The sequence below is a fragment of the Castor canadensis genome, chromosome 4 (assembly GCF_047511655.1).
Source record: "Castor canadensis chromosome 4, mCasCan1.hap1v2, whole genome shotgun sequence".
Taxonomy (NCBI): domain Eukaryota; kingdom Metazoa; phylum Chordata; class Mammalia; order Rodentia; family Castoridae; genus Castor; species Castor canadensis.
In genome coordinates, this window is record NC_133389.1 from 39,005,572 (window position 1) to 39,017,948 (window position 12,377).

General features: G+C 44.0%; 1 protein-coding gene across 11 annotated transcripts in view; it reads right to left on the reverse strand.

Moving 5' to 3' along the window:
• Fhod3 (formin homology 2 domain containing 3) overlaps positions 1–12,377 on the reverse strand; it is a 489,096-nt gene that overhangs the window by 457,985 nt on the left and 18,734 nt on the right. The window contains exon 1 of one of the 11 annotated variants that reach the window (XM_074069984.1): positions 8,069–8,196. The exons of the other annotated variants lie outside the window; for them this stretch is intronic. Coding sequence (XP_073926085.1) covers positions 8,069–8,095 — 27 coding nt within the window. The 5' untranslated portion in view covers positions 8,096–8,196. Of the gene's footprint in view, positions 1–8,068; positions 8,197–12,377 lie in introns of those variants that run through there. 11 annotated transcript variants of the gene reach the window in all.

The window sequence follows — 12,377 nt, forward strand, 5'->3', positions numbered from 1 at the left end:
GTCTGTCCTTAGCTGACCCAGCTGCCCAAGGCAAAGCTGTGGCCTCAGAAGGGGAGCCAGCCCCTGTGTGAGCCACACTGAAGCAAACAGGGCATTCTGGAGCAATGGGGCAGCCTACATCCTTGCAGACATCCTGAATGCTGCAGGTATGCCAGTTAGCAACAGATTGCCTCTCAGTCAGCTCCAAATGCACCCTTCAATACATGTTCTGCAATAATGGAAGAGATACCTTCAAGCATTTCTCCTTCACAAGGAACACGATAGTAAGCTTTCTCAGCAGGTGCTGGGTGGAGAGAAGACTGAAAGAGGAAAGGGCTGGTAGGCAGCTGGGGAAGGTCACAGGCCCCTGCACAGCCCAGCAGCAATCACTTTCCCATGGCCTTAGCAGCACACTGCAGGCCTCCTGCCCATGCTGGGATGCTGGTTCTTTGTACTCACTCATCTCCTATCCACAGACACTAGGCTCTCCAGGCCTCCTGCTGCACCAGTAAACCAACCCCCCTGCACATGCCAGTACCAGCCCCACAGGAGCACCCCACCCAAACTTAAGAGGTTGCTTCCTCTTTGCCCCACAATCACAGAGCAGCTAAAGCAGCAAACCTTTTTGCCATCCAGAGCACTCAACTGCTCCTCTCCAAGACTTGAACACTTTCCAAGTTTGTCCTTCCTTGGGTGCCCTGAGCCCTAGGGACCATAACAAGTTTTGTTTGATCCTATAGTTGCTTCTCTATCATAGTTAAATGTGTCTTCATATTAAATTTCCCTATTTAAATTACTGTGTGGTTTCTCCCTCCTATTGGACCCAGGCTGCTAAAGAAATAGAGCTGCCCCTAACAGTCACCCCACAGAAGCTCTCCAGTTACCAAGGGCACTCATGCCAATGAACCCTGCCTCATTCCCCTACCAACACCCAGTACTCAGAGGAACAAGGGCCTCAGACTAACTTGTAGTGTAGTTTGTGACAATCAATCTAGCTCCCTTTCAATTACATAAACAAGACTAGGAACCCAAACCCTCCCCTGAAATATTCTTGGACATTATTTGAACATTTACTACAAGTGAGTATTTCATAGCTTATTTCTATCAATCACCAGCATGGGAAATAATAGCTCATTGTTCAGAACATTTCAACTATTTGCAAAAGATAATAGGAAATATCTGAATGTACACCTCTTTGGAAGGAATCAGAAGCAGAATTGTACAGCGATTAGAACCCAGAAGCATCTTGGATCTGATTGTCATCAAAACTGACAGTCCAAGCAGGAGCTCAAGGGGGAGGGAGGAGCAGTAAAGATGTCTCCCCTCTAAGGCAGGGGCAAGGGACCAACTCCTAAATGAAAGTGCTCAGTCCCAAGCCCACTGATGGCTCTCTGTTTCCTCATTGCTCTGATTCCACGCTCACTTACTCACTATTCATCAGATGAGTACTGAGCATCGGAAGATGGATTGCAGGTCTGGAGAGAGATACTTAGCTCTGATGCCTCATTCACCAAGACTCCCCCCGCCCATCTTAATGTGGTTCCCCCAGGAGGCTTCCCCACCAGGAGAATGTGCTCACAAATGTCAACTGCCCAGCAGGCACAGTCATTTTCAATTACTAGGCTGACCTTCCCATATGAAGCCAATTCACACCTGTCAAGCACAGGAGGCAACAGTCAACATTTCAGGGGCTGGATCCCTACTGGATAAACTGACTATCAAAACAATGGGTGCCCCACCCTGCAAGCCACGTTTCCCTGTCTCCAGCAAGGACTCGCCCAGTGCAGGCAAAGCCCATCCCAGGGTTTCTCTTCATGTTCCAAGAGGAGGAACTCAATTGTAGGAAGGAACGGTAATAAGGCAAGTCTGTTCTGTAATTGTTAACATTATGGCTGAGCTGGTTTTCCTCAAGCAATGGCACAGTAATAAGTCCTTACATTTATAGAGCACTTTACAGCGCTCAAAATACTTTCACAAACATCGTTTCCTTTTGATGGAGGAAATCTCCGGCTACTTTGGATTGTTTTTCTCTCAGATGTTTTGTTTTCACTTCTTTAGAAGCTTCTGTGTAATTCACTCCATGTTGTAAAACACAGAAACAGCAACATTAGGGGTCACCCCACCAAAGCACAAGGAGAAAAGCTGTGACTTTTTTTTTGCCTTGCCCCAGTTTTTAAAATTAACAGATTTTGGTTAGCTTGCAGTTGAGTTGGTTCATCTCAAGCAGAATCTGACTTGGTGGGTGTGTGGTTCATATAACATAATTCCCCGTGGGTGTATGGGGAGTGCCAAGCACTTCTGAACTCAGACAGTTGGAAACACCCTCCCGGACAAGAATGGCAAACACTTGGCCCCACACACTCCCTGGTGGACAGGTTAATCAATCACTTCTTTCTTCTCCAGAGACCTGACCTAGAGGCAGGCATTATCAGTTGATCTGACTTGGCATATGCAGGTGAAAGCTATTATTCCTTTCAAAATCCCAAGCTGATGGGCATGAGCCCAGCAGTGCCCTGGGCACCCTGCTTAAGTTCTTCCCTGGGAAGCTCTCTCCTGGTGGGATGTGGCTCGTGGATACACACAAGCATCTCCAAGACGTGTAGTATTGCTGGGAACCTGCTCCCCACTGAAGCCAACTGGCTCGTCTCTTCTTCAACGCAGTTCTCCATTACATCTACAACTCAATGGATCCACTCCCTCTTCCTGAATCATCCCAGGGTCATCATGCATTACCTCACCAGTACCACAGCCACCTGCAAGGCTTGCCACCGCAAGCCTTGGATACATCTCCGAAACCTCATCACCATCTTGAGGGAATATTATAGAAAGAAGAAAGTCTTTGCACTGCAATGATTAGCATCTCTCTAGAATCTTCCCATGTCTTTACACAGTGGCTGCATATCACCATATCACGTTGGATAAGAAAGTGGTTCTTCAGACCCAGAGCAGGAAAACAGCCTGCTTTGCTCACAAGCACAGTAAGGGTGAATAGTAAAGTACTGCAAGTTTGTTTGGCAGTACAGATGGGGACTCAGTGCATAGGAGGTGCCTGCACACTTCCTTCACCAGGGACTTCAGAGGGGAGCACCATGGCTGGTATTTGCTCTAGGATTCCCTGGTAGCTCTGTGGATGACAAAAACAGGAAGGATGCTACTGAAGTGCTCACTGGTAAGAGCCTCCAGGTGTGAAATCAGCAGAGGGATTGGGGCAAAGCGAGTAACAGCCTCCAACCCAGCTCTGCTTTCTTCCCCTCACCCCAGGCAATCCAGCTGACCTCTGTCAGTAACAACCATCTTCAACTTGCTGACTCCCCACTGTGTAGCCTAACCTGAACTCCAACTTGACAACCCATTGACTACTTGACATTTGCACATAGATGTCCACCTGACAGCCCCAATTTAAACATCCAAACTGAGCTCCTCATCTTCCCCCAACGCACCCTCCCCCCATCTCCCATCTCAGTGAAGGGCAACTCTATCTTTCCAGCAACCATGGTCAAAACCTTGATTCAGCTTTGGCACCTCTGTTCCTCCCACATCCTACTGTGCTCCTCCAAGAAAGCATGTGGCTCTGACTTCATGATGTTTTCAGACACTCTGGGCTTCTCCACCAACCTCCTACTTGTGAGGCTCCCTGCAGACACCCTGACTCACACTCAAGTCTCTCCACTGGCAGCCAGAGGGATCCTTTGTAGTGTGTTAGACTGTGACACTGCTGCTCAAACCCCTTCATGGCCACCCATTTTAAAGTCCTACAGTGACCTATAAGGCCCTAAGTAAACCCCTTACCATTTTGCCTCTCCCCTTCTACTCTTCCCTTTACTCACTCCAGCCACTCTGAATCCCTGCCTGTTCCTCAAATGTACCAAGCATGGTGCCACCTCAGGACCGTTGCCTTTGCTGTTCTCCTGCCTGGAATACTCTTCATCAGATAGTGATGTGGTTTACTCCTCCCATGCCTGTAGGATTCTGTGCCAGTGCTCTCTCTTTAGAGAGTTCTTCCTCCACTTCCCATACAGAATAGCAGCCCCATCCCTCTCCATCCCCCTGCCCTATTCTAACCCTTCACCACCTGACACCCATCTGTCTCCTATGCCAGTTCCATGAAGACAGGAACTTACTTCCAGCTCAGGACATAGTAGCCATTCAAACATTAGTAGAATGTGTGACTTTGACAATGGATGGATTAGGTGGAAAGCTGCCAAGAAGACAGTAATGGAGAGGTAGAGCACCAGAGAGTGTGGGGCTACAAAGAACAGAGGCAGGGACCAGCACACCACAGCCCATAGGCCAATCCAACCCATCGTCTATTTCTATAAAGTTTTAGTAGAACATGAATGTACACAGTTATTTAAGCATCTGTGGCACCTTCTCACTGTCACAGCAGTTGAGTTATTGCCATGGAGACTGGATGGCCCACAAAGACTAAAATACCTCCCATCTGCCCTTTATAGGAAATGCTTTGCCAACATCTGGCAGAAAATGGTATTTCCCAAATTGTAAAACTCATGGACCTTCCCATCCCCTTCCTCCACAATAACTTCCACAGACCTTTCAGGGAGCTCAGAACCCAGTTTGCAAAAAGAATAATTGAGAAAATGTGGTGGTGGTGGTGGTGGTGGTGGTGGTGGTGGTGAAGCTTAGGTTCAGTTCCTAGAGCCAGTCACCAGCTGTGTGACCTTATTCAAATTACTTAACTTCTCTGCAGCTTCTTCCTTACAGGGAAATAAGAACTCTACGAACCACCAAACCAAACTACTGTGAGGAATGGAGATTTTGCTGGTAAGGCACCTGCCAGTGACTAATGCACATTATACCTACACAACAAACCAATGTTTGAGAATTTATTGTGTTCCAACACACTCTAGATGCTACCACTATGCCAACTCATCCAATCTTCACAGTACAGTGGATTTTCTTTATCTTTATGAATAGAATTTTTTTTAATTTGAAATACAAAGCCGGACATGTGTGTGCATGCCTGCAATCCCAATTACTCAGGAGGCAGAGGCAGGAGAGTCACAAGTTCAAGGCCAGCCCAGACATGGGTCATGAGACCCTCTCTCAAAGACAAAATTCAAACAAAAGGACTGGGGGGCCCAGCTCAAAAGCACTTGTCTAGCATGTACAAGGCTACTGGTTCATTCCCCAGTTCCACACACAAAAACAATCAAATACAGAGGAGGAAATCAGTGGTGTCACCATGCATGACTCCTGGAGAGTCAGGAAAACATCAGAGCTGCCCCGAAGAGTCTCCTCAGCTGCTTCCCAAATTAGTAGAAAAATCTCCCAATTCTCAGAAACCTCGTGACACACTTTGCAGTGATACCATTGAAAGCAACTGACTTCGTGCCTATTTTTGGCTGGTTGGAAGATAACTGGTTCCAAAAAGGACAAAACCCTTGAGTCGTTGGATTAACAATGCCAGAGTCAGCACCCAGCAACGGTACATGTGGTAAAAGTAAGCATGGCTGGCCCCTGCTTCCTAAGGCCTCTCCATTAAGGCCTCTCCTTCCTAAGCCAGTGACGTTCTTGTGACTTTTCCACAAATCAAATAATTCAGCACTATTTTCACAAGATGCATGGCAAATTTAAGTGCTTTATTAATGAGAAAAATGTGGGGAAAAAAGCTACACCATTTAAACATATTGCCTGTTAAATCAGCCAACAAAAATTTCAAGTCAGTTGATAATGTGAGAAACAGCACCAGTTAGGAACCAAGAACAAATTCTTTAGGACAATGGCTTCTAGGAGTAAATTAGGCTTTTAATCAGGTAAGGTTAAACTAAAAGCAAGCAGTATTTAAGGGGAAACCCTGAGTTTGAAGTCAACCAAAATATGCCGTTAACAGGCATACTTGAATCTTCCTGTTTCAAGTATGTCTCACTGTTTCTTAGTTTGCCTTTGCCATTACCAAGATGGAGCCAGACTGAAAAAGAACAGTTTTATTTTGGTTTGACCACCCCACTCCCAAGATGGGCATGCCTTGACTTCTGGGGGTAAGCCAGTCAACACCACTGCACAGATGCAGCCATCATGGAGGAGCAACCACGTCCTGACCTGCAGGAATCAGCCTTGTTGAGCCTGGTGAGGTCTTATTTCCCTGAATCAAGTTGTTGAAATATCTTTTCATTCAGCTTCCAAAAATTGGAATTCTTGCATGCAAGAAGCAGACTTCTGCACTGCCCACTAGTCTAGGTTCAACTGTGTTCTGAATCTTTAGCATATGTTTCAGTCCACAAAATGCTAATTTACATCTGTCCTTTTAATCAATGTCTTTCTGTCTTTTTTGGTCTGTGGGTGTGGGCTCCCTAACAAGAATTCTGACTCTGCAGCAGAATAAGAAAAGAGGAGGGGGAGGAGGGAAAGAAAGAGAAACAAAAGGGCGCCATTTGTTTCCCTTACTCCTGCCTAAGGCACTCTGCCCACAGCCAGCACAGTCTCTTGGGGATAGAATGGATCACAGAACCCTGGTGTTTCCCAAGGAGAACAGGGGACACAGATATGGCAATTTCACTGTTTCCTGGGCCTTAGGCTCTTCAGAGACCACAGTGCTAAAGCACTCACTGTGAGCAGGGATGAGGATAAATCTGTCACTGCATAATCTCGAAGTCAAGGCCCCTGAAAAACTTCTTGGGTTTCACCATCACTCCTCCCCCACACCCCTTTTACAGACTTCCAATTCTCAAATGGGAAAACCCTAGAGACTCACAGCCAACAGCTTACACTCTCTGTATTTTTAAGTAAAATTTATTATTTAAATATAGTACATTTAGAAAAGTGTACCAATCAATGAATTTTTAGTGAATATGTCTATGTATCCACCACACAGATAAGGAAATAGGACATCACCAGTACTCCCGCGGCCCCCACTAGTCCAACCCTCACTAAAGCCCTCTTCTCATCATAGTAACTGCTATCTTAGCTTGAAAATCACAAATTAGTTTTCCCTGTATTTGAACTTGATATAAATATGTAGTATGCACTAGCCATTGTCTGCTTCCTTCACTGGACTAGATGTCTGTGAGATTTAACCAAGTTGTTACATGGATATAATAGGACATTCATTTTCAGCATTGTATAGTATTTTATTGAATGAATATACTATAAGCAATCACTGTTGATGAATATTGCATTCAGTTTTTTGCTATCACAGATTACTACCATGAAGATTTTTGTATGTCTTTTGGGCATATATGTATACATGTCTTTTGGATCCATATTTAATTATGGAATTGTTATGTCACAGAGTATGAATATATAAATTCAGCTGAAGACTCTTGTGAAGTGGATATATAGGTGTCCCTTTTGTTCCACATCTTTACCTACTCTTAGTATTATCATTTTAAATTTTAACCATTCTGGGGGTATACAGTAATATCTCTATGGTTTTAACCTGTAATTCCCTAAAGAATAAAGTTTACTGGCTGTTGGAATACCATATTGAATGAAGTACCTATTCAAGCCTTTTGCCTGTCTTTCTATTGGATTATCTGTCTTTTTCTTATTTAGTAGGTGCTTTTTGAATATTTTTAATGAGTCCTTTGTTAAAGATTTGTATATTCACAACTAGAGAACACATAAATATCTTTTCCTATTTTATGACTGGTCTTTTCACTCGTATTGGAATCTTTTGATGAACGAAAGATCTTAATTTTGATGAACGAAAGATCTTAATTTTAATGAACACCAAATTATCTCATTTATTCCTTTATGGCTAATACTGTTATGTCCTGTTTAAATTTTTTTTTGCCTACCCAAAGTTGTGAATATATTTTCCTTTTTTATCTTTATTATTTCATCATTCACCTTTAGATCTATGATCCATCTGGAATTGAGTTTTATACACAGTGCCTGATTAGGGTCAATTCACTTATTTCCATGTGGCTATCTATTGACCTAGCACCATTTATTGGAAGACACCTTACCCCACTGCAGTACAGCCTTATCCCCAAGATTCTACATTGTCCCAATGGTCTGATTATCTACACTTGCACCAATACCACAATGTCTTCTTTCTGTAAGCCTGCGCTACTTCAGAATCAACAAATTCCTCAAAGGGAAAATCAGCAGAGAATGTTCGACTCACCTCAGTTAATTTCCTTCTTTCCAGCATCTTGACCCCACAAATCCTGGTTGCTCACATGTCTCCTGACATTTATACTTCACTCAGCTTTTTCTCATTGTTTTCAGACAGAGAATTGCTGTACCATAAGCTAGCAGGAAGCAAAGGTCTTTTCTTACCAACTTTATGAAAATATAATTTTTTTTTCTTTTATTCACATGTACATACAATGTTTGGGTCATTTCTCCCCCCTTCACCCACCCCCTCCCTTACCCCCCCACCCCCCTCTTTTTTCCCCCCTACCCCCTTGCTACCAGGCAGAAACTATTTTGCCCTTATCTCTAATTTTGTTGAAGAGAGAGTATAAGCAATAATAGGACGGAACAAGGGTTTTTGCTAGTTGAGATAAGGATAGCTATACAGGGAGTTGACTTGCATTGCTTTCCTGTGCATGTGTGTTACCTTCTAAATTAATTCTTCTCAAACTAACCTTTTCTGTAGTTCCAGGTTCCCTTCTCCTATTGGCCTCTGTCACTTTAAAGTATCTGCATTAGTTTCTCTGCATTGAGGACAACAAATGCTATCTAGTTTTTTGGGTGTCTTACCTATCCTCATATCTCCCTTGTGTGCTCTCGCTTTATCATGTGCTCAAAGTCCAATCCCCTTGTTGTGTTTACCCTTGATCTAATGTCTGCATATGAGGGAGAACATACAATTTTTGGTCTTTTGGGCCAGGCTAACCTCACTCAGAATAATGTTCTCCAGCTCCATCCATTTACTTGTGAATGATAACATTTCATTCTTCATGGCTGCATAAAATTCCATTGTGTATAGATATCACATTTTCTTAATTCATTCGTCAGTAGTGGGGCATCTTGGCTGTTTCCATAACTTGGCTATTGTGAATAGTGCCGCAATAAACATAGGTGTGCAAGTGCCTCTGGAGTAACCTGTGTCACATTCTTTTGGGTATATCCCCAAGAGTGGTATTGCTGGATCATATGGTAGATCTATGTTTAGATTTTTAAGTAGCCTCCAAATTTTTTTCCAGAGTGGTTGTACTAGTTTGCTTTCCCACCAGCAGTGTAAAAGGTTTCCCCCACATCCTCACCAATACTTGTTGTTAGTGGTGTTGCTAATGATGGCTATTCTAACAAGGGTGAGGTGGAATCTTAGTGTGGTTTTAATTTGCATTTCCTTTACTGCTAGAGATGGTGAGCATTTTTTCATGTGTTTTTTGGCCATTTGAATTTCTTCTTTTGAGAAAGTTCTGTTTAGTTCTCTTGCCCACTTCTTTATTAGTTCATTAGTTTTGGGAGAATTTAGTTTTTTAAGTTCCCTATATATTCTGGTTATCAGTCCTTTGTCTGATGTGTAGCTGGCAAATATTTTCTTCCACTCTGTGGGTGTTCTCTTCAGTTTAGAGACCATTTCTTTAGTTGAGCAGAAGATTTTTAGTTTTATGAAGTCCCATTTATCTATGCTATCTCTTAGTTGCTGAGCTGCTGGGGTTCCATTGAGAAAGTATTTGCCTATACCTATTAGTTCCAAAGTAATGAAAGTATAATTTACATTCAACTAAATGTAGTGGACTGAAGGTGTGGCTCAAGCAGTAGACTGCCAACTTTGCAACTGTGAAGCCCTGAGTTCAAACCCCAGCCCCACCATAAAACAAAAACAAAACAAAACCCTTCGACTAAATGGAGGGGTTTAAACTGTACAGTGTGATGAGTTCTGGCAAATGTATTTACCTGTGTGACTCTCACCATGGTCAAGGTATAGAATATTTCCATCACCCCAAAAATGTCCTGTATGCTCCTTAGTCTTTTGCTTTTCGATGAAAAATGCATCTTTTTCAAATTTACTTTCTTTGTGGTGCAAAGGATCATTTGCTTGTTCTTCGGGTTTCTATTGTCAAGAGCAGGGTGCAGTCAAACCTAGCCACGTCATCCTTTCCATGCTCACTTCCTTGCTCACTTTCAAGCTCTGCAGCAGAGCACTTGCAGCTGAGCTGGAAATTTTTATAACCTGGCCCTTTACAAGAAGGGCCGCTAACCTCTGCTTTAGAGTAAGCAAGACCAACCTATAAAATGTAGTTATAAATCAAATTTTTCTTAGAGAGAGTGGATCTAGGTACTGGAAACAGTGTCATTTCATGCATCCCCAATCTTCCTTCACTAATCTACACAGCGTGGGGAAATGCACACAGTGTCTTAGATCACTTTACTGTTATGAACTAATACGAATATTTGAGAAAGGCACTGGGAAAGGGAGAATGGGGACAGTGGGAGAGCCTGGGAGACTAGAAAGAATTATGCTTGAGGGGGACCTGAACTTTACATATTTAATTTTGGGGTCAGTCTCTAAAACACACACCAGAAACCTAAAACCAAGATGGAAAACCCTTCAAAAATGTAAACACTAGCCAGGTACTGGTGTCTCAATCCTAGTTACTCAGGAAACTGGGAGGATTGTGATTCAAGGCCAGCTTAGGCAAATAGTTCACAAGACCCCATCTCAACCTGTAGCTGTGCAAAGTAGCACCAGCCTGTCATCTCAGCAACAGCAAGAAGTACAAAATAGAAGGATCACAGTCCAGGCTGACCTGGGCAAAAACCAAGATCCTATCTCTAAAATAACCAAGCCAAAAAGGACTGGATGTGTCACTCAAGCAGTAGAGCACCTGCCTAGCACGCAGGAAGCCCTGAGTTCAAACCCCAGTACCACCAGAAAAATCAATGAAAACATTATAAATCTGAAGCAAAGAAAATTACAAGAAAGGAAGTGGCTGAGAAGAGTGCATGGGGGGAGCACCCCGAGAACACAAAGATGAATGAGAACAGGATCTTGTCCAATGAGCATTATTCTCCTGAGAGAAAGGAACTCAAACACATTGTTATAACTAGAAAGGGAAGGACACCAGAGGGAGGTGGGACTCACCACTGGAAAGGCAAGAAGGGGTAGGGTTATAGGGTCACTTCTACCCAGGCTCAGCAGAGCAGATCCATGGAGCTACCACATCAGAGCCCCTGTGAGTCGGGAGGGTTTGGTGGAAGGGGAAGAAGTGCTGAGCACTGGTGTGAGGAGCAGAGGTCCAGTGAGAGAACAAAAAGATGAAATAAGGCTGAATTCAGTTTGTGGAGGGCTAGGAATATCAAATTAAGTATATCAAATTACTTAGGTCTTTGGTCACGAGATCTAAAAGTGTGACAGTTCAGATGTGTCCCCCAAAGTGTATGTGTTGGAAACTTGATCCCCAATGTGGCAGTGTTGTGATGTGGGATCTTTAAGAAGTGATTAGGTCATGAGAAGTCACCCTTCATAAATGGGAATAAGCCATTACTGGAGAAGGAGTTCCTTATGAAAGGATAAATTTGGTCTTCCTCCTCCTTTTGTACTCCCATTATGGTGTGCACCCCCAATCCTGGACTTCCAAGCCTTTGAAACTGTGAGCCAATAAACTGCTGCCCATTGTAAATTACTCAGCTTCAGGTATTTTTGTTACAGCAGCACAAAACAGACCACCTTCCCCCTCTCAACTCAGCTCAACACAGTTCTCTCCTGGGCACAATCTGCCCAGGCCACAAAAGGAGCTGGTAACAGGAAGCAAAGTCAATGGTAAGGGAAATCTGTAACAGCAAGGCCAGCAATGGGGTATACCATTGAGCTCCACCATTAACGCCATAGCAAAGATGGTGCCTTTCCTTATAAGATCATACTGGATGGGGTATTTGGGAGGCACAGCTACAGATGCTGACAAGACATCAAACAGTATAATTTACTCACAAAGCACAGACACATTTTGTGGGATATTGCAGACCTTGCTGGGTTGGAGTTCACAGCACCAGGCATCATCAGGATGCCTCTGCCCAGCCCTTCCACACACACCTCTTCCCCACCCTAGAGTCTCCATGAGTAAATTAATAAAGCTCTTGATTCCAGCAACAGAGGATTCACCCTCTCCATTTGACTAAGTCCCCGCTTCATGGTACCCACCACCGAGGCCACTCCTACCCTTCCTGCCTTTCACCCCAGCTAGGCTGTTCTTTGCCTTCAAAGGTCATGCCATCCAGCTCCACCATCCCTCCTCAAATTTGACCTCAGGACCCCGGCACCTGCTCCCAGTCTTCCCTCTACCCAATTCTTGCTACTATCCTAGAAAACAGTCCACCTCACCCTTCACCCTACCCTGCACCCCAATGCCCTAGCACTCAGCTCCTCCTCAACAAGGAAAGGAGGTGGCAGGAGCCATATTCACACTGGGGCCCATCCACCAACCACACCAACTCATATCCAGAAAGTTGACAGATTCACATTTGAAAGGCATCAAGAG